Source organism: Schistocerca americana, chromosome 8, assembly GCF_021461395.2.
Source record: "Schistocerca americana isolate TAMUIC-IGC-003095 chromosome 8, iqSchAmer2.1, whole genome shotgun sequence".
Taxonomy (NCBI): Eukaryota; Metazoa; Arthropoda; class Insecta; order Orthoptera; family Acrididae; genus Schistocerca; species Schistocerca americana.
Genome location: NC_060126.1, coordinates 214237679 through 214263962, shown reverse-complemented (window position 1 = coordinate 214263962; position 26284 = coordinate 214237679). Strand labels below are relative to the sequence as shown.

At 37.3% G+C, this 26284-nt stretch overlaps 1 protein-coding gene across 1 annotated transcript in view; it reads left to right on the top strand.

Annotated features, from left to right (window-relative positions):
- LOC124545680 (anoctamin-5-like) overlaps positions 1-26284 on the top strand; it is a 349333-nt gene that overhangs the window by 45301 nt on the left and 277748 nt on the right. The window contains exons 3-4 of the mRNA XM_047124626.1: positions 749-904; positions 2601-2702. Coding sequence (XP_046980582.1) covers positions 749-904; positions 2601-2702 — 258 coding nt within the window. The remainder of the gene's footprint in view (positions 1-748; positions 905-2600; positions 2703-26284) is intronic.

Below are 26284 nucleotides of genomic sequence, written 5' to 3'. Positions count from 1 at the left end.
ATTAATTACCCAGAACTGTAATACGCTTTCTAAAATTATGCTTGATTCACTACTTATAACAATGTATGTGTCAATGCAGATGGAATAAAGTTTCCATCTCCTAGTGATACTGATGAAAGTTCATTAACATATATGTTAAAAGATAAGTCCCCTTAGATGGAGCCTCGTGGGAACCACATGTAATTAGTTTTCAGTTGGATGAGGACTTACAGCTTAACAAAGACTCTTTACTATTTTAATGGTGTATTTCTTGTTAAGCTCTTTCACTGCTAGGCTGGGAAATTTTGGCTTTTCACTGATTGCAAAGCTGCTGCTTCTTGTAGACATTGGACTTTTGTAGTGCTTTTTTGCATTACATTAACTACCCCTGCCACAATAAATCGCTTTCTAGCTTCTGTTTAATTCATCATCAGGTTTGAATAGATTGATTAATGAAGATCACTTATTTTTCTGTGATTTAAATTTTCTGCACTTGTACTTGATTCCAAGCTATAATGGAAAGATTACAGTGTGACACTCATGGCTAACAGTATGAAATAACTTACTTTTACTGATTACTGTTGTTGTGGCTGTCCAAAAAGGTTGTATAAATATGTGCATCCGTGACTGGTGCAATACCTATAAAAGCTTTTTAAATAAAATTTGCTGTATATGAATATTTATAAATTAGTTTATTTTTATAGAACATTACTTCACAAATTTTCTTTTTACTTAATGTTTTCTGAATATTTCTCTTTCTTACCAATAGGAAGAAATGGAAACAGCACCAACTTTCAATGATGGCATCCGTTTGATTGACATGGTTCTTGTGTACAAAAATGATGAGAATTCAAGAAAACCTCTCATTTATCGACAGAAATATGAAGAAAACTTAATAAAGCATGGATTACAGTTGGAAGATGAGGTTTGTATTCTGTGATAGAGTAAATTCATAATTTTTTTGTCTTTATAACAAGTGTGTCCTTGCTTATTTTATGGTATTTTAAGTAATACCTGAGTGGTAACAGAGAAATTGAGTGACAATTGAGAGATCAGTGACAACTGAAAACTGTATTCCTCTACAAAAACATAGAACAGACCACACTGTTAAAATAACTGTTCTTTTGTCTCCCTTCTATATTTCAATCTGTGTTAAACTCATGAGGGTGGATCCCTATGGAGCTTGTTATGCGAGCTATTTGTATGTGCTTTATTGTATCAGTTGGATTATTTGGAGAAAATACATTGCTAATCATAATGGATCACAAACAGCATTAGGAATGCAAAGAAATAATCAATATAATGTCATCAGACAAAAAATTAGTTACTCTTAGAGAAATCATTATAAGCATCATTTAATACCATGTTCTTCTCGTCACCTGGTGAGATGTCGAGATTGTGCAGGCATCCGATATATGCACCTGAACAGCGGATGCATCTCCCCATCCTTATCCTCTGGCACAGGGACCAACAACCAGCAGTAGGTGGCAGACCATGTCTCAACTATTGGTGCATTCAGTCTTGCGCAGACTCATGTAACTATATGCTGAGATTGCACTTGTCAATTGATGCTTGAAGAGTCTGGGAAAGACATGATTAGTGTTTCCTTCATCAGTGAAACTAGGCATGATAATGCAGTGGTTAGGACTTCAATTTGGGAGGATGATGGTTCAAAACTAAATCTGGGCATCCAGATTTAGGTCTTCTGTCATTTTCCTACATCATTCCCAAAGCAAATGCTGTGATGCTTCTTTTTACGGGAAATGGCTGATTTCCTTCCCTGTCTGTGAAACATTTCAAACTGATGCTCTATCTCTAAAGGCCTTGATGTTGAGTGGAAGTTAAATTCTGATCTATCTTCCTTTCTTTTCTCCAGTGAGAGGATCAATTAGAGTATAGTGTCCTGAAATGACCAAATAATGTTTTGATAGAATTTTAGCTTTTCTCAAAATATATCAGATGTTTTCTAAAGCTTTTTCTGAGCTCCCACATCTGAGTTCAAGAGACTAGCAATTTATTCTTTTCAAAACACTAATTCTAACCAAACAACCATAAAACATTTTCAGTTAGGGAGGCTTCCATAATATCTTTTACTGTATTTGATACAATTTGTGTTTATTCATATTATTATTATTATTCTAAATCACTGTAATAATTTTGAATTGAATTTATTTGTAGTTTCATTTTATTTAATTTTTCATTGGTGATAATGACCACACAGTCTTGCATGGCACCCAAAGATCAACAGTAGTGTGTTCTGACAGCTCTATCAATTTGGTTGTCTTGCATTTTATCTTCTATTCCTATTGAGAAATTGACTCATGTGAAAAAACCTGTAATTTGTTTAAGGCTTAAACAATGATCTATATAGCTCAACATTTATTCTTCAACATTAGACAGTTACTCCTGACTCTTTACACAATAAATGTGTTTTAATCATGTAAATGTTGCTAACTGGAGTTTCTAACTCCAGTGCATGTAAAATTTATACTATATATTTCTGTGCCCAATCATTATGTGACCAGAGCAGATGAATATTTTCTCACTAGTATATAAATCTATAACCCTGTTCATTTATCAGAGAAAATGTTTGTTACCTTCAATTTTTATTAATATTGCAGATCACAGAAGAAAATGGCTTGGTGTTTACCAAAGTACACACACCTGATGCAGTGCTTGAAAGATATTCTGAGTCAAGTGGGATAAAGAAGCCAGCATTACTTGTAAGTAATACCTTACATATGTGGGAAACAAATTAAAAATCTTTTCATGATGATGAAAAACTTCACTTTGTTCCCCAAGTGTGCAAGCATCTGTGTATTTTTCAAATGGAGGTTATTCATTATTCTTCAAGACTAATGTTGAAAAATAAATGTTGAGCTATATAGATCAATGTTTAAGAATAAATACCCTGACATATAGGTGTAAAAACCACATCATGCTTTAATATTAATTCATTTATTTATTAATTCATTATGTTTCACAGATTCCATTATGAAGGAGAACGTTCAGGGATGTGGAATAAATAAGTTATACAGTAACATAAAACAGATACATCATAGAAATTGTATTAACAATAAACTATCAATGTAGTGCTTAATGTTATTCACAATTATGCCATCTAGATTTAATCCAATAAATTAGTAAAGAAGCTTATTAATAAAGGAAATAAATTTTGTGAATGAGTCTGAGAACATCATGGATATGTCATGCATAAAACTATTCAGATCTTGTAATATAGTGCTTTTATTTATACCATTGTTTTGGCCACTGCAATCATTAGGTCTGTAACTGAGATTAAAGGGACATAAAAATGAGAGATGTTTGTTGTGCATTATCAGGATACAAGAGATGAAAACTTAAAAGGTTAAAATTTTTAGAATTTTCCTGATCAATACTTAAAACTTGTAGAAACAATGTTTGGTGTTAATCAGTCAGTAAAAATTGACAGTTGATGCCCCACTTGGGCATAAGTTTTATGATTAACACTGATTATTGTTGGAAAGTTTTTACCTTTTATGTTTTCATGTGTTGCAGTCTGATAATGTATAGTGATCTCCTCTTATTCTTACGTTCCTTTAATCTTAATTATAGATCTGATGATAGCAGTAGCTTAACTACAGATCTGATGATAGCAGTAGCTGAAGCAACATAAATAAAATATCAAACAATCTAGACTATTTGAGTCACAAAATAAGTTAGGAACTTGATAATCTGGCATGATCAGGGTCTGTCAATCCCAGATTATCAAATATGCTGGATTATTAAGGTCGTTTTTAAAATTCAGCTATAAAAAAGGCATATAAGCAATTCTATAATTTTAATGTACAACAGCAAGTAGCCACTATATTGTTAAATGCAGCAAGAGGGAATACAATATAAAAAGTCAAGAGTACATATTACTTTTTCATAAAAACTAAACTTTTTTAAAAGCCAAATACTGTATTGTTCTATTAAATCAGTTTAAGGTTCAAAATTTTAGAAAAGTTCAATATACATAAACCTTTCTTTTTGCACCAGTTATGAAATAAAATAAATTCTGTGATATGGAAATATCAAGGATGAGCTAATTAATAAAAATTGTTACCAAGAATTTTGTGCAGTTTATTTGGAATCACTATCTTTAGGAATAGCATGGATATTAGATATTGTCAGGGGCATGGAATATATTGGACTGGTTTCTAGCTCTGACAGTTCAGCTGAAATTTCCTTCTTAGACCCCTGGACATCACAGGAGTACAACTTATTTCTTGTATTGAGCTCGTTTCCGACAAAAAAATTATTTTGTATGAGGTGCAGATTTGTAACTTCAAAAGCACTGTATTGTTGACTACTCTTAGCGAATTGCACAAAGATATTTAAGGCTTGTGGATCCTCGGCCCAAGACATTTGAGTTATAGGCATTTCTTCTTCATCATTCCATGTTTCTGATGTATCCTGTAGTTTAAAATACTTTTTAATATCACATCACCAGCAGCTCTTGTCTACAGCTAAATATTTGTCATTGTCAATCAATTTACCCACTTCTTCAGCTGAAAATGCACTCAGTTCATTAATGTATGCAAAATTTATCACTGGTACAATTTCACAGTTATCAGTTATGGACTCGTCATTATTTACATTGCATTCTATCTCTGCTTCTTTAACCGGTTTAAGCCACTGAACATATAATTGCTCAGTGATACAGACAGTTGTTACTGCTGAGGCACTGTGACAGACATTTCCAATGTTTCTGTTCTGCAAACAGTGCAAAGATAAATATATGGGAGAATTTCTTATGTGTGCCAGATTATCATGGTCTTACTGTAGTAAGAAAACTGCTACTTTGAAAACAGCTGCTGCCACTTTAGTTTTACATTACAGCTGCTGTTTATTAGCCATCAGTAGATTGATATTTACTTGCTTACAATGGTATTTTTAAGGAAAATATTTTTTTTGCATCTGTAATTACTGAGAACTTTTTATAATGCATTATTTCTTGTCATACATCTTTATAATAAGCATTGCTACTTACCATGTTAACAGAACCTTTCAGTCCTTGGGTATAGATAGTCAGATAATTTGTAGAATGACTGGCTATTAAGGTTTGTTTGTTATTTTCTTTTGAATTGATAGATATTCCTGTTTCCTTGCTGTATGCTTGATGGGAAGTTACTGAGTATTTTATTGCCACAGTATATAACTTCTTTCTGAACCCTGGACAAACAGGCACAGTCTACATGAAAATTATTTTTCTGTCTTGTGTTGTGACAGTGTATATCACTGTTCACTTGAAACTGATTCCTATTATCAGTAATAAAGACCATTAAGGAACAAATGTACTAAAAAGTGAGTGTAAGAATTCTGAGGTCTCTAGGAAGGCTTCTGAAATATCTAAGGTTATCTTCTTTACGTAGTATTCTTACTGCATATTTCTGCTGAACAAATTCCTTATTTACTTTAGGTGAGCTGACCCAGAAAATAATTGTATAAGACAACAGAAGTGAAAATAAGGCAGCACTCTTGTCTTCAGGTCACATCAATGAAAGATTTTTCTGAACTGAGCTTTGTGATTAATTTAGATGTGTGTTGACTCCATTTTAACTGGCATCCAGCTAGACCCCAGTGAATTTCATACACTATACTTCATTGAGTCTATGGCCATTAATGTTTACCTCTGGTGATGAAAGATCATTATTGTGTGTTTAAAACTACAAAATATGAGTGTTTGTGCAATTAAGATTTACTCTGCTAACAGTGAATCTCTTGAAGGTCTGTTCAGCTATCATTGGAGCTGTGTCTGCTAGGGTGAAGTTCGGGGCTTTGATTGGTATGCTTATGCCACCAACAAACACAAAAATTTTCAAAATGCCATTTAAAGTCGTTACCAGATCATTTATATAGGGTAGAAACAAGAGTGGTGCTGTACCCTGTTATGTTACCACTTTCCAAGATTTCCATCCGTGCATAATGCCATAACATATTAGTTTGCCAAGTAGAATTTTGTGATCCACACAATCAAAGACTTTGATGAGCTTACAAAATATTCAAACAGGATAATTTTTCTTGTTCAGCTCTGCTTGCACTTTATTCGTGAAATCATGTATTGCTTTTTGTGAGGAGAATCCTTTGTGAAAACCAGACTGAGAGGCATTTAACAAGTTATGCTCATGAGAGAATGCTCAGACTTGTCGCATTGAAACCAATGTTGATTTTTTTCCTGCTCTTAGTCAACTTTGAGGAAAGTCCACACACAAAATATTTGTTAACAAAAATTCACATGGTTTGCATGCTTGAAACTGCCTATTGTACAGCCCTAAATCCTCTCACTCCATTATACCAGTGTCACCTAGGGACAAAGTGGCAATGACTGTGTGGCTCTCTTGCCACACCAATGTGAGTGCTGATTCACTGATTGAAAGCAATTGACAGTTAACTAAATATTTGTAGAATAATACATTATAAATTTTATCCATAACTTTGTTAATAAATTGGTGTAATGTGTGTGCATATAATTACAAAAATTCCAACACATATACATTAATTTTATTTCTTCTATTCTTCTAACTATTGTAGAAATGTGAAATATTGATACAACGTTCTAAACATAAATTTTTTTGTATTTCCTAAACATAAATTAAGTAAAATAACTGAATGCTCCCTAACTATCAGACACATATCAATATTCTAATTGAAATCTGGGCCATAGAAATAAGCCCTGTCTAATATTAACATATTTTGTGGGGTGCTCTGCATATTTAGTCAGATTTTGAAAGCAAAGAGAGGAAAAAATTGTGTTCTAGTGACTGAGTATTGTCATCTTGGTAGACTGAAAAGTGTTGTGGAACATTTTACTTGCTGGGGAACATTTTACCCACTGGGAACCATCACAATAAAGCCTGGGATTAACAGCACTGCTAACTACAACAAAAACCAGAAATGGAAGGACAATGGTTTTGCTGTAAACTGTGATAATAACATTTTGATGTGGAATGTAAAGCATATAACAAATAATACTGAAGATCTAAGAATACCAAATGAAAGAAGAAAGATAATGCTTTGATAACAGAGACTAAAAAGAAAGTGAAAGGATGCATATACCTAGGAGGATATTCCATCATATACAATGGCTTATCACAAGAAATTAGAGCCTCAGCATGATTGTTAGTCTTAATAAATGAAAAATGGAGAAGTAAGATACCCTCATACACATGGTAGAGTTAAGAGCAGACAAAACATAAATGACAGAATTGGAAGATATGCTACAAAATATGATAACCAGTTAGACTCCAGGAAGTAACAACATAAGCACCAAATTCATCGAGTATGTGCTTACTCTTACGAAATCTATGTTGCTTCTCTCTCTGAGTGGGTGGGGGGTGGGGGGATGCTGGATAATAAAAGAAATCCCAAATGGCTACAAATTAGCCATAATAAAACTTATATGTAAGAAAGATGGTAGGAAAAGTGAAAATTAGCATGTAAAATATTTTTGAGGACAATAACACAAAAACTCACAGTATTTTACAAAATATCTTGCTGCAGGGACAAAATAGTTCAGGAGGAAAGGTAGGTCCTGTTCAGGTAAAACATTTGTCATCAGATAAACAATTGGAAAACAATTATTATTTAATAAGGAAATACATTTGATAGTTATTAATTATGGGAAAGCTTTTGACAGAGTAGATTGGAGAAAATTGTGGGCAATACTAGAAAGGAGGAGCATTCCACATCACTTACCATGAGAACTACAAGAGATTAAAATTGCCATTGCAAGGAATGATAATATTTAAGTAACAAAAAATTTAGGATTATCACAAGGATGCAGTTTACACTAAGAAGGAGTTGTGCGACATAAACAAAGTTGGTTGTCTTGTTTCTATATCCAGAAGATGATGTCTATTTAGAATTTGTGCCAATCACATATGATTGCCACTGTGAGGATGCAGGTTTGCTTTAAATACATGCCGTAATGCTCATGAGCAATAGTTACTTTTGAGACTGGACATTGTGAGCTGTTAGTCAAGACTGCCTTTAAGGTGACGAAGATGCCACTATCAGCACCTCACTGAATTTGAATGTCATGTAACTGGGCTATGAGAAGCTGGATGTTCCTTCTGTAGTACTGCAGAATGCCTTGGCAGGAACTAGCCACTGTACATGATTGCTGGCAATGATCGCCACGAGAATGTAAGGACACAAGAAGTCCGGGCTCCAGATGACCACATAGCACTACACAGAGGGATGACCATTGTGTTCAGCATATGGCTCTGGCGCATCATACTGCATCTGCAGCAACAATCTGAGCAGCAGTTGGCACCACAGTGACACAACAAAATGTTACAAATCAGATACTTCAACAACAGCTTGGAGCCAGACCCCTGTAGCATGCTTTCTACTGTCCCCAAACCACCACCGTCTGTAACTTCAGTGGTGTGAAGCAAGAGCTCATTGGAGCACAGGGTGGAGGTCTGTTGTGTTTTCTGATGAAAGCTGATTCTGCCTCAATGCCAGTGATTGCTGTGTGTTGATTAGGAGGCCAGTTGAAGCCCTGTAGTAATTAACCTAACATTTTACTCTTGATCCCTATGTGAGAAACATGTAGGGGGTTGTAGTGTATTCCTAATGTCATCACTTACAGCCGATTCTTGAAATTTTCTTAGTAAACTTTCTCAGAATAGTTTGTGTGTATCTTCAGGAAACAGGCAGTTCAGTTTCTTCAGCATCACTGTAACACTCTTCCACAGATCAAACAAACCTGTGATCATTCATGCTGCCCTTCTCTGTACACGTTCATTTAAGAAGGGATTTTTTTAAATGGGCATGTAAGGTATTTTGGAAACATGACGCTGTAATGGCAATTTTGATGTTAGATCTACAAAAATTGATATTTGGTTTCTTGGTCAGATACAAAAAATTACACATTCCAGCATTTACATGTTCAGCGTATGGCTCTAGCACATCATAATCCACCTGCAGCAATAATTCAGGCGGCAGTTGGCACCACAGTGATACAATGAACTGTTACAAATTGGTTGCTTCAAGGGCAAGTTTGAGCCAGACAACCTGTAGTGTGCAATCCACTGACCCCAAATCGTCGTATTCAGTGGTTTCAAGTGGGAGCTCATTGGGGCAGGATGGAGGTTTGTTGTGTTTTCTGATGAAAGCTGGTTCTGCCTTGGCGCCTGTGATGGCCATTTGTTGATTGGAAACAGGCCAGTTAAGGGCCTGCAACCAATTTGTCTGCATGCTAGACACACTGACTCTGCACCTGGGGTTAGTAGTAGTAGTAGTAGTAGTAGTAGCTTTATTCATCTATTGATTTCTTTTTACAGGGATATAGGACATGTTAAAGTATTTACAAGTTTAGACCAATTTAAAATAAGCTAATTCCTGTACAGATATATTTACAGGCTTCTAGTTAGAGACAGTCATTAGATTTACTCCTGGTATACAATACTTTTTTACAAATAACTTATGTAATAATGTAATGCCACACTGTTCACTCATATCTCACTATCAGTCACTGCACACACTATAAACACATTCTTTCAAAACACTTCACTCACTACTGTAAACTGGAGTGAACAGGGACAGACTTTCAGGTTTTTAAATAATAAATCCAGAAAGACAATCTGAATATGAGTCTTTAATCATTAAAGTGGAAGATGGTATAGTCATTCAACCTTGAAACTAGGTGTATTTGGTATTGCTTAATATAATTTGTAGTAATTATAAAGTGTCCCTATTTACCCCTTGGTAGGGGTCAGTAGGGACAGTGGTAAATATAACTCACAGAACCCTATTGCAACAGGCACAGGGGTCAAAAGGGACACAAAAATGGTTTTTAAAAATACAAATTAACCTTTAATACTTTAGAATATTGTAACATCAGTTAAACATATGTCTGCCTCATCTTATTAACAGTTCTTTCATGACTTGAATAACTTCAATAGAATCAAATTCAGATACATCTTCTACAACTGGGAAAACATAAACACTATTGTCTTTGGAGTTTTGTCTCAAAAATGATGCCACATATGTTTTCCCTTCAAGCACAACTTCGGTAATTCTACCAATTAAAATTTTTGGAGCCCCCTTTATGCTCTCAAATTTCACTTTCATCCAATCCCCATCCCCAACGTGTAACACCCTATCAGTAGACAGTTCTTCTGGTTTCTGAGTAGGTATGGTATCTTCTCTCTCTTCATAACTGTGATCACTGTTATCATCATCACTATCTTCTTCTGATTCATTCACTGAATTCAACAAGTCATATGCATGAACACTCCTGCCAGGTGGTACGTTCAGTTTCCATTTTCTACCTGGTTTTGGCAACTTATGATCAGGCCACCTTTGATGCTGTAAGAATTCTACCAGGCTGTCATTAACAGTGCCGGTGCTGCAACAAATGTTTCTTTCTATGGTTGGTGATAGCATGTCAAGGGTTTCTTTCAAAAGTCAAGGAAAGTACTTCTTATCAATTCCTAAATATTTGTTGTTAGTTCTGCTTTTCCAATTCTCCAGAACCTTTTGCCAAGCCTGTTTCAATGGGCTAAACATTGCGACATTTAGAGGTTGTGCAAGATGAGTTGAGTTCTGTGGTAAGAAAACACACTCAGTGTCATGTTTTTCGCACAAATCAATGACAGCTGGAGACAGATGAGAGCTCAAGTTGCCACCAATAATGACTTTTCTTCCCTCAAAACAACGAAAATAAGGTATCACTATAGACTTAAACCAATCTAAGAAACAGCTGCTGTCCATCCAGCCTGATTTACTTCTGTTAAACCTTGCCCCAGCAGGACCACCTCCACTCCACATATCGTACAGGTGTTTTGCTTTATATATCACATAAGATGTCAATAGTGTGCCATCGCCTGTAGCAGCAAACATCACGCTTACATTGGATTTTGTTTGATTCATAACCCTGTCAGGATATTTGCAGCCTCTTTTGTACAGAAGTTTTTTCCTTCCAGGGTCATCTACCAGGTTTGTCTCATCATAATTTAATATTTGCTCTGGGGGAACACCATTAAGAGCTATTTTCAACTCTTCAAAATAACAAACAATATCCTGTGAGGTAACTTTAGCCCTCCTTTCAGATATATTTTGACATATTCATGGAGAAATAACAATGTGTCTCTTGATGAAAGATTGTGCCCAATCTGGACCTGGAAGATTGTTTTTAAATTGTTTTATTATTCTTCCTTCTCTGTCCAAATAGTAGTTCACAAGACATTGTACAAACATGCTTAGTGGATATCACCATCTTCCACAGATAACAACACTTTCCACAATCTTCACTTCAGTTGGCACACCAAGAGCTGTTTGTCCTCCATTCTTATTTCTGTTTTCAATTTCCTGCTTAGACATTTTGCTGTACATTTGCAATGCAGGTTTCACAATTTTAAAATTTTCTGAAGCTTTCTGGAGTGACGTCCCTTTTCTAATGGCTTCTATAACCCTTTCCAGGTCCTCTTGTGTAACATGTTTGTGGTGATGACCTCTAGGATCATGCTGATATTTCCTAACCATGCTGTCCCTATTCACCCCTGAAAGTTAAAAAAGGTTACAGCATAAGAAAAAATATATTACAATTTTTGCAAAAACATGATTGTGTCATAAATCTCTGAGCATGTCTCTTGTGTATAGTGATAACATTTACCTGGAAACTTTTGAAAAGATTCCTCAAAAGTATGTAGCATGTACAGCTGAAGTTTTACTGCCAAAATAAAAACAACACAAAAGGATGATGAGTTTGAACAAGGCTGCCAACTTCTGAAATAAGCCAAAGATGATGATAACCAAGTATTTCAGAGAAACAAACTCATAACATGTTTTGGGCATCAGATCTTACTACAGACAAATGATTTTTTGTTGCATTAGTAACACATAAAACTTTTTCCTGAACTGCTGTCACTACTCATTCCTGAGTCCCTATTCACCCCAGTTTATGGTACACACACACACAAACACACACACACACACACACACACACACACACACACACACACACACACACACACACACACTTACACTGGTGATCTCTGGGCCTTTTTCTATACCGCAACTTCCCATTTGCTATTCTGAAAAACTGAGTCAGCGTCCCTCCATAATGTGGTAGATGTTGAGCTCAGAAAGAGGAAGAGGTGTTAGTATTTTGCTATGCATAGCTTGGAGGTAAGTATTTCTAGAAAGGAAAAAAGAAGGGAAAAAAATATAAAGTGAAGGTGTTATGTGGAATGTTGGTTGTTTTATAATCATCATCATCATCATTATTATTATTAGTATTATTTATTTGTATAATTTTTTTTCATCCAACCCCTCCTCTCTTTCAACTAAGTAATCCTTCAATGTATAAATTGTACTGCATAATAGGTACTTTATAGCTGCCTTTTTAAATAAGTGTATTTTTGCAATTTCTTTAATCTCTTTTGGTAATTTATTGTACAGTTTTATTCCTTGGTAGAAAATGCTGTTTTGAGTTTTATGTTTATTTTTTCTTGGTAAATGTAAGTTGAGTCTATCACTTGTAGCATGCTCATGGACAGAGCTGTTTGTACAGTAATTGCCAATGTTATTTTTGATGTGTACAACTGACTGGTAAATGTATTTACATGGAGCAGTTAAAATCCCCAGTGTTTTGAACAGATTTTTACAATGATCTCGACTAGTATTTTTGGTTATTATTCTTATAGCTCTTTTCTGGAGTTTGAAAATTGTGTTAATATTTCGTGTATTTGCTTCCCCAAAAAAGAATGCCCTGGCTAAGAATTGAGTGTACATATGAATAATATGTAACTAAAAGACACTGCATGTTACACACTAATGATAGGATTCTTAGCATATAACATGCTGATGACATTCTGTTTGCGAGTACCTTTGTGTGTTCACACCTCTTCAACTGAGTATCAATATTCATTCCAAGAAATTTTGCATTTGTTACACAGTCTATAGAGGTGCCATCTATATTTAATTTAACATTGTCATTTTTCCTCTTCAAACAGAAATTCATGGCATTAGTTTTCTATATAATCAATGTCGCTTTATTGCTTATTGACCAATCATAAACTTCCTTGAGAGTTTCATTTGCTTTCTTGGCAAGGAGTTCTCTTGTTTTCTCAGTGACTGTAATACTGCTGTCATCAGCGAAGAGAATATTTTCACCATGAGTAACACTATGGGGAAAGTCATTGATGTATGTCAGGAACAGTATTAGTTCTAATGTGCTACCTTGCAGAACCCCTACATTAATGTATTTTAGTTCCGATAAGTGTTTTACTAAATGTTTAGATCTATTTGAAGTATATGTTATCTCTACTCTTTGTACCCTATCTGCTAGGTATGATCGAAACCAGTCATTAGCTGCCCCTCTAATTCCTAATGCTTCTAATTTATTTAATAGAATCTTGGTCGACTGGAAAGATCCAAAAATATGCCTTGACCCTATATCAAGAGCATCAAGTACAACTTTTGTGAATTCTACTATGGCTGACTCGATATTTTTGCCATTTCGGAAACCAAACCGTGATTCGCTTAAAAGATTGTATTTATTCAGGTAATTCATTACTCTGTCTTTCATAATTGCTTCTATTATTCTTGAAAATGCTGACAGCAGGGAAATGGGCTGGTAATTTTCTATGTCTTCTGCATTACCTTCCTTAATCAAAGGTACAACTCTTGCCTGTTTTAACTGCTCTGGAAATGTCCCTGATGTGAAGGATTCATTTGTTATATTTGTTAAGGGGCTTTGTATAACGCCTATGCATTGTTTCAGCACACACATTGGTACTTCATCTAAGCCTACTGACTTTTTATTTTTTAGTTTTTGAACAATTTTATTGACTTCATTCTCTGTGGTTGGAAGTAACATCATTGTATTTAGTGCAACATTATTTACAAGTGTTACATTTGTTTTGGGGAATTTTTTCTGTAACTTCTCTGCAATACTTGAAAAATGCTCGTTTACATAGTTTGCTAAGTGTTGTGAATCATTTATTATCTTATCCTCCTCCCTTATTCTGCATTTGTTTGCCTCTCCCCATTTTCTTTTTTTCTAACATCCCAGACTGCTTTTCTTTTATTCTCGGCATTATATATTATTTTGTCATTAAATGACTTTTTGCAGCAATCAGCACCTTCCTATAGATCTTTTTGTATCTATGATAGAAATTTAAGAATTCTGGGTCATTGTGAATCTTTTTCATGGAACTGAGATGTTTAAGTGTTTGGGAGGACTTCTTAATACCTGCTGTTACCCATCTGTTTATGTGAGATGTTGATACAGGCGTGCATACTTTTGGAAATGCCTTTACAAAGTTCAGTTTAAACAATGTGGAGAATTTAGAGAATTTCATATTCACATTGGTTTCCTTATACACTTCATCCCAGCTTTGTTTTCCTAGTTCTTTTGAAAAATTGTTTATTTTGATTTCAGATAGATGTCGTTAGTAGGCTTGTAGTTTAGGGGATGATTCAATGCCTGATTTTACTATTGTTATTTGACAGAGATGATCTGATAGTTGGAGATTTTTTACAGCTACATCACATTTTTCCCTGTCCATATTTGTGGCCACATGGTCAATTATTGAATCAGTCATTGTAGTAACCCTTGTTGCACTATTGACCAATAGGGACATGCCAAAACTTTGAAGGATGTTTATTAAGGTGGTGCTGGATCCGTTTATGATATTAGTGTTGATGTTAAGGTCCCCACATAGAATTATGTTGACCTTTGTGCTTGAGACTTTATCTAGAACTTCTGTTAATTTATTGAAAAAAGTGTCCGCACTACCACTGGGAGATCTATACACACACAAAACGAATAATTTCTTGGTGATATCAAATCCTGTTAATTCAATAGCTGATATTTCAAATTGTTTGTCTTCACTTACTATACTGAGATCATGTCTTGATTTGAACTGTGTTCCATTTCTGATATAAATGCATGATCCTCCACCCCTTGAAGTAGTTCTGCAGTAAGAATTTGCCCTTTTATACAATGATAATACTACATGTTGGATTTATGTGTTTCTACACTAGTGCTCAGTAATACAAACTACTGTGCAGTTCAAAGACTGGAGCTGAACTTCTAATAGTTGTATTTTATTTTTTATTGATTGCGTGTTTTGATGGAGGACTGTTAAGTCTGTGAAATGCCTCATGTTACTCTTTCCAATGGTTTGTTTTTCTTTATGACATATGGTGTGTGTGATATTTGAAGTGTTAAAATCTGTCTTGTGAGTAATTGTTTCAGTATTTTTTAAACTGCTAGAGATACTCTTTAGGTAGGGGAACCTGTTGTCTGGATTTATCCTAAAAAAGACCTACTTTTCCTACCTCTGACAATAGGTATTTGACCATGTGTGGCCTGAGATCCACCCCCTATACTTTCATGACTCAGCTGGACCAGTCTTCCCTCCCCAGTCATGTTTAGGTGCAGGACATGCCTAGTGAAACCCCATGTGTTGATAGTCCCAACGGCCACCAGGGAAACATGAGCGAAGTTGGCTGTCCTCAAAGCCATCCCTAACCCCACATTGATTCACCTCATAGCTCCATCAAGGTGTGGTCGATCATGATGCCGGAACAGCTCAACAAAGTGTACGTTGGTGCCGTGAGTCAGGGAAGCTATCTTGTCCAGGTCAGCAGCTATGTCATATGCCCCGTACCTGTCCAAACTGTTTCCCGCCCCACCCAATATCACTACATGGTCCTCTTTTGTGAAGTTCTTACATAAAGATCCTAGCTCCTCTATCACATGACTTAGCCCTGCATTTGGCTTGAAGATCCTGGTGGCCTGGTACTCCTTGTTCTACCTGAGGCTCTTCTCCGCTTAACTCTGACAGTGGTAGATACCTGTTTTTGGTGTTGATGATAAAACTGTCAGATCGTGTTCTCTTTCTTCCTATCCCCTTACCAGCCACCAGTTCCCAACCTCCCTCCTCCCCCTATCTCCCTCAATCCTTATGAGCTCCTTCTTTGCTTCCTCCAACTGTGCCTGAAGGGCACAGATTTTTCTTTCCTGTTTCCCAATCAAAATGTTCCTACTGCATACTCTGCAGTTCCAGGAGAGAGCCTCTTCTGTTCTCCAAACATTCTCCTCACTGCCTCCCCCCCCCCCCCCCCCCCCTCCCGTCCAGATAAAATATTTCCTACAAGATTGGCAACAAATCCCTCTACTCACACCCTATTACAGCTCCCACATTTCTCACTCATGGTCAGTTTCGAAAGAATAACTAAGTTTAAAGAATTTTTAAATTTTGTCAAGGATGCGAGTTTGGCTATGTGTAAACAAAAAACGACACAAAGGTCTTATGTGCGGTGGCTGTTATTTTTGTACTGATTTATGGATACAATGACAGAAGAATGAATTTGTAATTACTTTGCTTTTAGAGAATTTACATTATCAGTCATGTTTGGTCAGGTTTTTAAACGTTTATAACTTGGAAAATTTAGGCCTAGATCACGTCTATCTAACTAGTAAACAATACGAAATGTATTAGTTAAATACGATTTAGAAATGTTTAATTACACTTTTATTGTGACAATAGAAACTGATGAAACTAGTAGCTGTCTTTTTTAAACGAATTTGGCACTATCAAAAAAACTTGAGTAGAATGTTTTGTATTTATGTCATGCAAAATTTCGGGTTATGTCGCAATTATCGGGATTTCAGGTAAGGAACAAGTTTTTTCAAGAACAAGCTCTGCTGGGATGCTAATACTCAGTTGTGTGACAAGAACGGACACTACAGCAAGTATACAAAACAAAGAAAATTTATATTTGACACTGTTTCCTCTTAAATAAGTTCTTTTAGTGAACGAAGAAAATACCTGTGATCTCACTCGGTGGCCATCTTGGATCCAAGTTATGGTCTGGGTTTTGATTTCATATGAGAGCAGGAGCACTCTTCTTATTATCCCATGCACCATGACTGCAAATTTGTTTGTCAATCTGTTGATTTGGCCTGTTGTGCTGACATCCGTGAACAGCATTGCGAGGGGTGTTTTCCAACAGGATAACACTCACCCACATACCACAATTGTAACTCAACATGCTCTTCAGTGTGTCGACATGTTGCCTTGGCCTACTGGATCACCAGATCTGTCACCAATCGAGCACATATGGGACATTAGCATATGACAACTCCAGTTTCATCCACAAACAGCATTAATCGTCCCTGTATTGACGGACCAATTGAAAGAGGCATGGAACTCCATCCCACAAACTGACATCCAGCACATGTATGACACAAAGCATGCGTATGTGCATGCTTGCATTCAAAATTCTAGCAATTACACTGGTTATTAATGTATCAGCATTTCACACTTGCAATGGCTCATCTTACATTAACCTGTGATCTTGCAATGTTAGTCACTTAAATATGCTACCTAGACAGATGTATTTCTAAAATTTCATTACTCTCCACCATTTATTAATTTATTGCTGTTGTGATTTTTCTATCTGTGTATGCTGAGACACCGGCTAAAATAAATAGTTTTGCACCCATAAATTCAACCAATGAAATTATATAATGACAACACTCCTTGTAGATGGTCAACTCCCTGTAGCTGACAGTGGGGACACCCTTCGTAGATCATTTGTAGTTTACATATTACTGCCAAGGACTATAATTTAAAAATCTCAGCCCAAAAAACAAAAGCCAATGCTCTTAAAAGCAGGGTGTCTACGACCCGGGACAACCGGGAGATCCGGGAAAAACCCGGGAATTTTTTCATCTTGGAGAAAAGCGGGAAAACCCGGGATTTTTTTTTAATTCCGGGAATTTTTCATTGTTTTTGTTCTCAGTTAAATTTTTGTAATTTTGACTGTTAAGGAACAAAGGATATTACTGTAGCCTGCTACTGCAGAATAATACTGCAGCAATAAAACATGAACGAGAAGAAAAACAAAAATAAAACTTAAATTGCAAAAGAAATGCGCCATATACAACAACAAAACACAGTGCTCATACAAGCGTAAAACCAACAGCAAAATGTGTCAAGGATTTTAGGAAGACTGGTCTAGGGGTAGCGTCTTTGATTCATAATCAAAACGTCTTCGGTCCCGGGTTCGATCCCCGCCATTGCCTAAATTTTGATAAATAATCAGCATTGGCGGCCGAAGACTTCCGGCATAAGAAGTCAGCCTCATTCTGCCAACGGCCTTGTCAAAGAGGGCGGAGGAGCGGATAGAGATTCAGGGCACTCTCTTGTCCTAGGGGTGGGAAACTGCCCCTAAAGGCTGAAGAATCAGCAATGATCAACAACATGAGGATGCAGAAGGCAATGGAAACCACTGCATTAAAGACACGTAACGTGTATCCACAGGACATGTGGCCTGTAATTGAAGAAGTGTCATGATGATCTCTCCATTGGTAAAAGATTCCGGAATAGTCCCCCATTCGGATCTCCGGGAGGGGACTGCCGAGGGAGAAGTTACCATGAGAAAAAGATTGAATAATCTACGAAAGGATAATGTTCTATGAGTCGGGGAGTGGAATGTCAGAAGCTTGAACGTGGTAGGGAAACTAGAAAATCTGAAAAGGGAAATGCAAAGGCTCAATCTAGATATAGTAGGGGTCAGTGAAGTGAAGTGGAAGGAAGACAAGGATTTCTGGTCAGATGAGTATCGGGTAATATCAACAGCAGCAGAAAATGGTATAACAGGTGTAGGATTCATTATGAATAGGAAGGTAGGGCAGAGGGTGTGTTACTGTGAACAGTTCAGTGACCGGGTTGTTCTAATCAGAATCGACAGCAGACCAACACCGACAACGATAGTTCAGGTATACATGCCGACGTCGCAAGCTGAAGATGAACAGATAGAGAAAGTGTATGAGGATATTGAAAGGGTAATGCAGTATGTAAAGGGGGACGAAAATCTAATAGTCATGGGCGACTGGAATGCAGTTGTAGGGGAAGGAGTAGAAGAAAAGGTTACAGGAGAATATGGGCTTGGGACAAGGAATGAAAGAGGAGAAAGACTAATTGAGTTCTGTAACAAGTTTCAGCTAGTAATAGTGAATACCCTGTTCAAGAATCACAAGAGGTATACTTGGAAAAGGCCGGGAGATACAGGAGGATTTCAATTAGATTACATCATGGTCAGACAGAGATTCCGAAATCAGATACTGGATTGTAAGGCATACCCAGGAGCAGAAATAGACTCATATCACAATATAGTAGCGATGAAGAGTAGGCTGAAGTTCAAGACATCAGTCAGGAAGAATCAATACACAAAGAAGTGGGATACGGAAGTACTAAGGAATGATGAGATACGTTTGAAGTTCTCTAACACTATAGATACAGCAATAAGGAATAGCGCAGTTGGCAGTACAGTTGAAGAGGAATGGACATCTCTAAAAAGGGCCATCACAGAAGTTGGGAAGGAAAACATAGGTACAAAGAAAGTAGCTGTGAAGAAACCATGGGTAACAGAAGAAATACTTCAGTTGATTGATGAAAGGAGGAAGTACAAACATGTTCCGGGAAAATCAGGAATACAGAAATACAAGTCGTTGAGGAATGAAATAAATAGGAAGTGCAGGGAAGCTAAGACGAAATGGCTGCAGGAAAAATGTGAAGACATCGAAAAAGATATGATTGTCGGAAGGACAAACTCAGCATACAGGAAAGTCAAAACAACCTTTGGGGACATTAAAAGCAACGGTGGTAACATTAAGAGTGCAACGGGAATTCCACTGTTAAATGCAGAGGAGAGAGCAGATAGGTGGAAAGAATACATTGAAAGCCTCTATGAGGGTGAAGATTTGTCTGATGTGATAGAAGAAGAAACAGGAGTCGATTTAGAAGAGATAGGGGATCCAGTATTAGAATCAGAATTTAAAAGAGCTTTGGAAGACTTACAGTCAAATAAGGCAGAAGGGATAGATAACATTCCATCAGAATTTCTAAAATCATTGGGGGAAGTGGCAAGAAAACGACTATTCACGTTGGTGTGTAGAATATATGAGTCTGGCGATGTACCAACTGACTTTCAGAAAAGCATCATCCACACAATTCCGAAGACGGCAAGAACTGACAAGTGCGAGAATTATCGCACAATCAGCTTAACAGCTCATGCATCGAAGCTGCTTACAAGAATAATATACAGAAGAATGGAAAAGAAAATCGAGAATGCGCTAGGTGATGATCAGTTTGGCTTTAGGAAAAGTAAAGGGACGAGAGAGGCAATTCTGACGTTACGGCTAATAATGGAAGCAAGGCTAAAGAAAAATCAAGACACTTTCATAGGATTTGTCGACCTGGAAAAAGCATTCGACAATATAAAATGGTGCAAGCTGTTCGAGATTCTGAAAAAAGTAGGGGTAAGCTATAGGGAGAGACGGGTCAACAACCAAGAGGGAATAATAAGAGTGGACGATCAAGAATGAAGTGCTCGTAGTAAGAAGGGTGTAAGACAAGGCTGTAGTCTTTCGCCCCTACTCTTCAATCTGTACATCGAGGAAGCAATGATGGAAATAAAAGAAAGGTTCAGGAGTGGAATTAAAATACAAGGTGAAAGGATATCAATGATACGATTCGCTGATGACATTGCTATCCTGAGTGAAAGTGAAGAAGAATTAAATGACCTGCTGAATGGAATGAACAGTCCTAATGAGTACACAGTATGGTTTGAGAGTAAATCGGAGAAAGACAAAGGTAATGAGAAGTAGTAGAAATGAGAACAGCGAGAAACTTAACATCAGAATTGATGGTCACGAAGTCAATGAAGTTAAGGAATTCTGCTACCTAGGCAGTAAAATAACCAATGACGGACAGAGCAAGGAGGTCATCAAAAGCAGACTCGCTATGGCAAAAAAGGCATTTCTGGCCAAGAGAAGTCTACTAATATCAAATACCGGCCTTAATTTGAGGAAGAGATTTCTGAGGATGTACGTCTGGAATACAGCATTGTATGGTAGTGAAACATGGACTGTGGGAAAACCGGAACAGAAGAGAATCGAAGCATTTGAGATGTGGTGCTATAGACGAATGTTGAAAATTAGGTGGGCTGATAAGGTAGGGAATGAGGAGGTTCTACGCAGAATCGGAGAGGAAAGGAATATGTGGAAAACACTGATAAGGAGAAGGGACAGGATGATAGGACATCTGCCAAGACATGAGGGAATGACTTCCATGGTACTAGAGGGAGCTGTAGAGGGCAAAAACTGTAGAGGAAGACAGAGATTGGAATACGTCAAGCAAATAATTGAGGACGTAGGTTGCAAGTGCTACTCCGAGATGAAGAGGTTAGCACAGGAAAGGAATTCATGGCAGGCCGCATCAAACCAGTCAGTAGACTGATGACCAAAAAAAAAAAAGTAAAAAAATGCAGTGCTTTGTAACAACAAATTGCCTCTGATGAGCATGACGTCACAACTGTTAACATTAGATTTGTTTTAGCAGTTACGAGTGGGATTATGTGCATGCATGGTTGAGTAGTATCTTCTTCCACTTCTGACTACAGAAACGTGGCTGTTGGCTTTGTAAGCAGTCGCAGCAATAAAAAAGCAGCTAGGTGCTACCGGGAAAAATTTTACTGACGCGCCCAAGCTGGCAGATTCATGCACACACAGCAGCCCTGGATCTCGGAGTGGGGACAAAATTATATTCTTGAGGAAAAAACCTTGTTTCACAGAGTGCCTAGCATCCAATGCAAGTTGGTCTATCGATTATTCGTATGACTGTGAAACGTATCCCTGTCGGTTTTTGAACATTGTTGAACATATTCTAAGTTGATTTCTGAATGAATCATAAGTTGATCTGTGAATGCATGCATAGTGTACGTGATGTCTCTGTCAGTGGAATCCTCGTCACATATAGAAATAAACTTTCCTGTAGACAAAAGGGGCTATATGAGCTGACCAGACCATAGCCGAATGAAAGAAAGCCGACCACTGTCTGATTATGTGGTTGATTGGGTTTGCGAATGATGAACGTTGATTACCAGCGAAATCCATAGATTCAGACTACCAGAATGCATATAAACGACTAACAGGAATAACAGGTAAGAATTACTATGTATTATCTTCTCGATGTATCCAAGAAAATGAAATTTTGACAGAAAATTTTTGGCCAGATCGCTATACTAGTAAGGGCTAGTTGTACAGTCTCCGGCTAGCAGCCGCCTTAAGGTCTATTCTGGAAGCAGCACGGAAAACGCGTTGTATGAACATGTAACAATGCCTAACTGGAGAATAATTGCGGGATAACTAAACTGGTGATTCTAGCAGAGGTAGTGAAGTGAAGTTAACCGGCGATTAAGCTTTGACAATGGCAGGAATAGATACAGAATTAGTGATGAAAAGACCGTTTGTTAGAACGAGGAAGGAGAAGAAAAGGGGACATCACTTAAATTATGGAAGAATAAGATGATTCTAAATTTATATAAAAATTTCGCACTCTACTTTTCGATCTCGTACTTGAGAAACTGGAGCGTATGAATGAAGTGTAAAACTGTTTCGTAATGGTAAGCTTTTTTCTTGTAATAGGCCTAATAGGCATTTGGTATTGGTACTTTGTTAATTATATTCTGCCGTGTTATAAAAATGGCCATTTGTGCCAAAACAGTTTCATTTATTTGGTGTGTGTTACAAATGGTTCAAATGGCTCTGAGCACTATGGGACTTAACTTCTCAGGTCATCAATCCCCTAGAACTTAGAACTACTTATACCTAACTAACCTAAGGACATCACACACACCCATGCCCGAGGCAGGATTCGAACCTGCGACTGTAGCAGACACGCAGTTCCAGACTGTAGCGCCTAGAACCGCACAGCCATCCCGGCTGGTGTGTTACAATTGCTACAGTATTAGAAATGCCTATTTTGTTTTATCTTGCAGGCAGTGACAAAATACATGTAATCACGTCGAGAAACCACACCAGTCTTGGAGCCTATTTATATTAACAATTTTTTCGGTATTAGACAACGACATTTCGATTTTTCATGTAGCAAAACGTTTGACGAAGTTTGATGAGGTAACAGATTCTTTCACAGAAAGGAAAGCACCCCATGTAAAGCTATAGCAAGATTAGAGAGAAAAAAATTCTGCGAGCTAAGGGTTGAAGAAATGTGTACTATCTTGCTTGTCTCTTGTCTTTACTGGTTTTACGGTATTGTTGTTGTTCTGGTCATCAGTCCCCAGACTGGTTTGATGCAGCTCTCCATGCTACTCTATCCTGTGCAAGCTTCTTCATCTCCCAGTACCTACATCCTTCTGAATTTGCTTAGTGTATTCATCTCTTGGTCTACCTCTACGATTTTTACCCTCAATGCTGCCCTCCAACACTAAATTGGTGATCCCTTGATGCCTCAGAACATGTCCTACCAACCAATCCCTTCGTCTAGTCAAGTTGTTCCACAAACTCCTCTTCTTCCCAATCCTAGTCAATACCTCCTCATTAGTTATGTGATCTGTCCGTCTAATCTTCAGCATTCTTCTGTAGCACCACATTTCAAAAGCTTCTATTCTCTTCTTGTCCAAACTATTTATCGTCCACGTTTCACTTCCATACATGGCTACACTCCCTTGCAAATACTTTCAGAAATGACTTCCTGACACTTAAATCTATACTCGATGTTAACAAATTCCTGTTCTTCAGAAACGCTTTCCTTGCCATTGCCAGTCTACATTTTATATCTTCTCTACTCCGACCATCATCAGTTATTTTGCTCCCCAAATAGCAAAACTCCTTTACTACTTTAATTGTCTCATTTCCTAATCTAATTCCCTCAGCATCACCCGACTTAATTCGACTACATTCCATTATCCCCGTTTTGCTTTTGTTGATGTTCATCTTATACCCTCCGTTCAAGACGCTGTCCGTTCTGTTCAACAGCTCTTACAAGTCCTTTGCTGTCTCTGACAGAATTACAATGTCATCGGCGAACCTCAAAGTTTTTATTTCTTCTCCATGGATTTTAATACCTACTCCAAATTTTTCTTTTGTTTCCTTTACTGCTTGCTCAATATACAGGTTGAACGACATCGGGGAGAGGTTACAACCCTGTCTCACTCCCTTCCCAACCACTGTTTCCCTTTCATGCCCCTTGACTCTTATAACTGCCATCTGGTTTCTGTACAAACTGTAAATAGCCTTTCTCTCCCTGTATTTTACCCCTGCCACCTTTAGAATTTGAAAGAGAGTATTCCAGTCGACATTGTCAAAAGCTTTCTCTAAGCCTACAAATGCTAGGAGTGTAGGTTTGCCTTTCCTTAATCTTTCTTCTAAGGTGAGTCGTAATGTCAGTATTGTTTCACGTGTTCCAATATTTCTACGGAATTCAAACTGATCTTCCCCGAGGTCTGCTTCTACCAGTTTTTCCATTCGTCTGTAAAGAATTCGTGTTAGTATTTTGCAGCTGTGAGTTATTAAACTGATAGTTCGGTAATTTTCACATCTGTCAACACCTGCTTTCTTTGGGATTGGAATTATTATATTCTTCTTGAAGTCTGAGAGTATTTCGCCTGTCTCATACATCTTGCTCACCAGATGGTACGAGTTTTGTTTTGTCAGGACTGGCTCTCCCAAGGCTGTCAGTAGTTCTAATGGACTTGTTGTCTACTCCCGGGGCCTTGTTTCAACTCAGGTCTTTCAGTGCTCTGTCAAACTCTTCACGCAGTATCATATCTCCCATTTCATCTTCATCTACATCCTCTTCCATTTCCATAATACTGTCCTCAAGTACATCACCCTTGTATAGACTCTCTATATACTCCTTCCACATTTCTGCTTTCCCTTCTTTGCTTAGAACTGGGTTTCCATCTGAGCTCTTGATATTCATACAAGTGGTTCTCTTTTCTCCAAAGGTCTCTTTAATTTTCCTGTAGGCAGTACCTGTCTTACCCCTAGTGAGATAAGCCTCTACATCCTTACATTTGTCCTCTAGCCATTCTTGCTTAGCCATTTTGCACTTCCTGTCGATCTCATTTTTGAGACATTTGTATTCCTTTTTGCCTGCTTCATTTATTGCATTTTTATATTTTCTCCTTTCATCAATTAAATTCAATATTTCTTCTGTTACCCAAGGATTTCTACCAGCCCTCGTCTTTTTACCTACTTGTTCCTCTGCTGCCTTCACTACTTCATCCCTCAAAGCTACCCATTCTTCTTCTACTGTACTTCTTTCCCCCATTCCTGTCAGTTTTTCCATTATACTCTCCCTGAAATTCTGTACAACCTCTGGTTTAGTCAGTTTATCCAGGTCCCATCTCCTTAAATTCCCACCTTTTTGCTGTTTCTTCAGTTTTAATCTACAGTTCATAACCAATAGATTGTGGTCAGAGTCCACATCTGCCCCTGGAAATGTCTTACAATTTAAAACCTGGTTCTAAAATCTCTGTCTTACCATTATATAATCTATCTGAAACCTGTCAGTATCTCCAGGCTTCTTCCATGTATACAACCCTCTTTTGTGATTCTTGAACCAATTGTTAGGTATGATTAAATTATGCTCTGCTTTCATTTCTTCCCCCCCAATCCATAATTACCTACTACATTTCCTTCTCTTCCTTTTCCTACTATTTGAATAATTTCTTTTATCTCCTCATATATTTCTTCAATTTCTTCATCATCTGCAGAGCTAGTTGGCATATAAACTTGTACTGCTGGAGTAGGCATAGGCTTCGTGTCTATCTTGGCCACAATAATGCGTTCACTATGCTGTTTGTAGTAGCTTACCCGAACTCATATTTTTTATTCATTATCAAACCTACTCCTGCATTACCCCTATTTGATTTTGTATTTGTAACCCTGTATTCACCTGACTAAAAGTCTTGTTCCTCTTGCCACCAAACTTCACTAATTCCCACTTTATCTAACTTCAACCTATCCATTTCTCTTTTTAAATTTTGTAACCTACCTGCCCGATTAAGGGATCTGACATTCCACGCTCCGATCCATAGAACGCCAGTTTTCTTTCTCCTGATAATAATGTCCTCTTGAGTAGTTCCCGCCCGGAGGTCCGAATGGGGGACTATTTTACCTATGGAATATTTTACCCAAGAGGACGCCATCATCATTTAATCATACAGTAAAGCTGCATGCCCTCGGGAAAAATTACGGCTGTAGTTTCCCCTTGCTTTCAGCCCTTCATCCTATACTTAATTTTATGTCACACAAAGCAGCAAGTTGTAGCTAATAGAGAATAAAGAGTGGAAATTTTCTGAAGAGTTTTTTTTTAAAAAAAAAACTGGCTGACTGGAAGCAGGAGAGACACTATAGGGCATTTTAATTTCCACTGTCCTGAATGTAGTTTAATGGTATCCATTACAAAATACACGTTTCAATTCTACAGACCGAAATACAGTGACG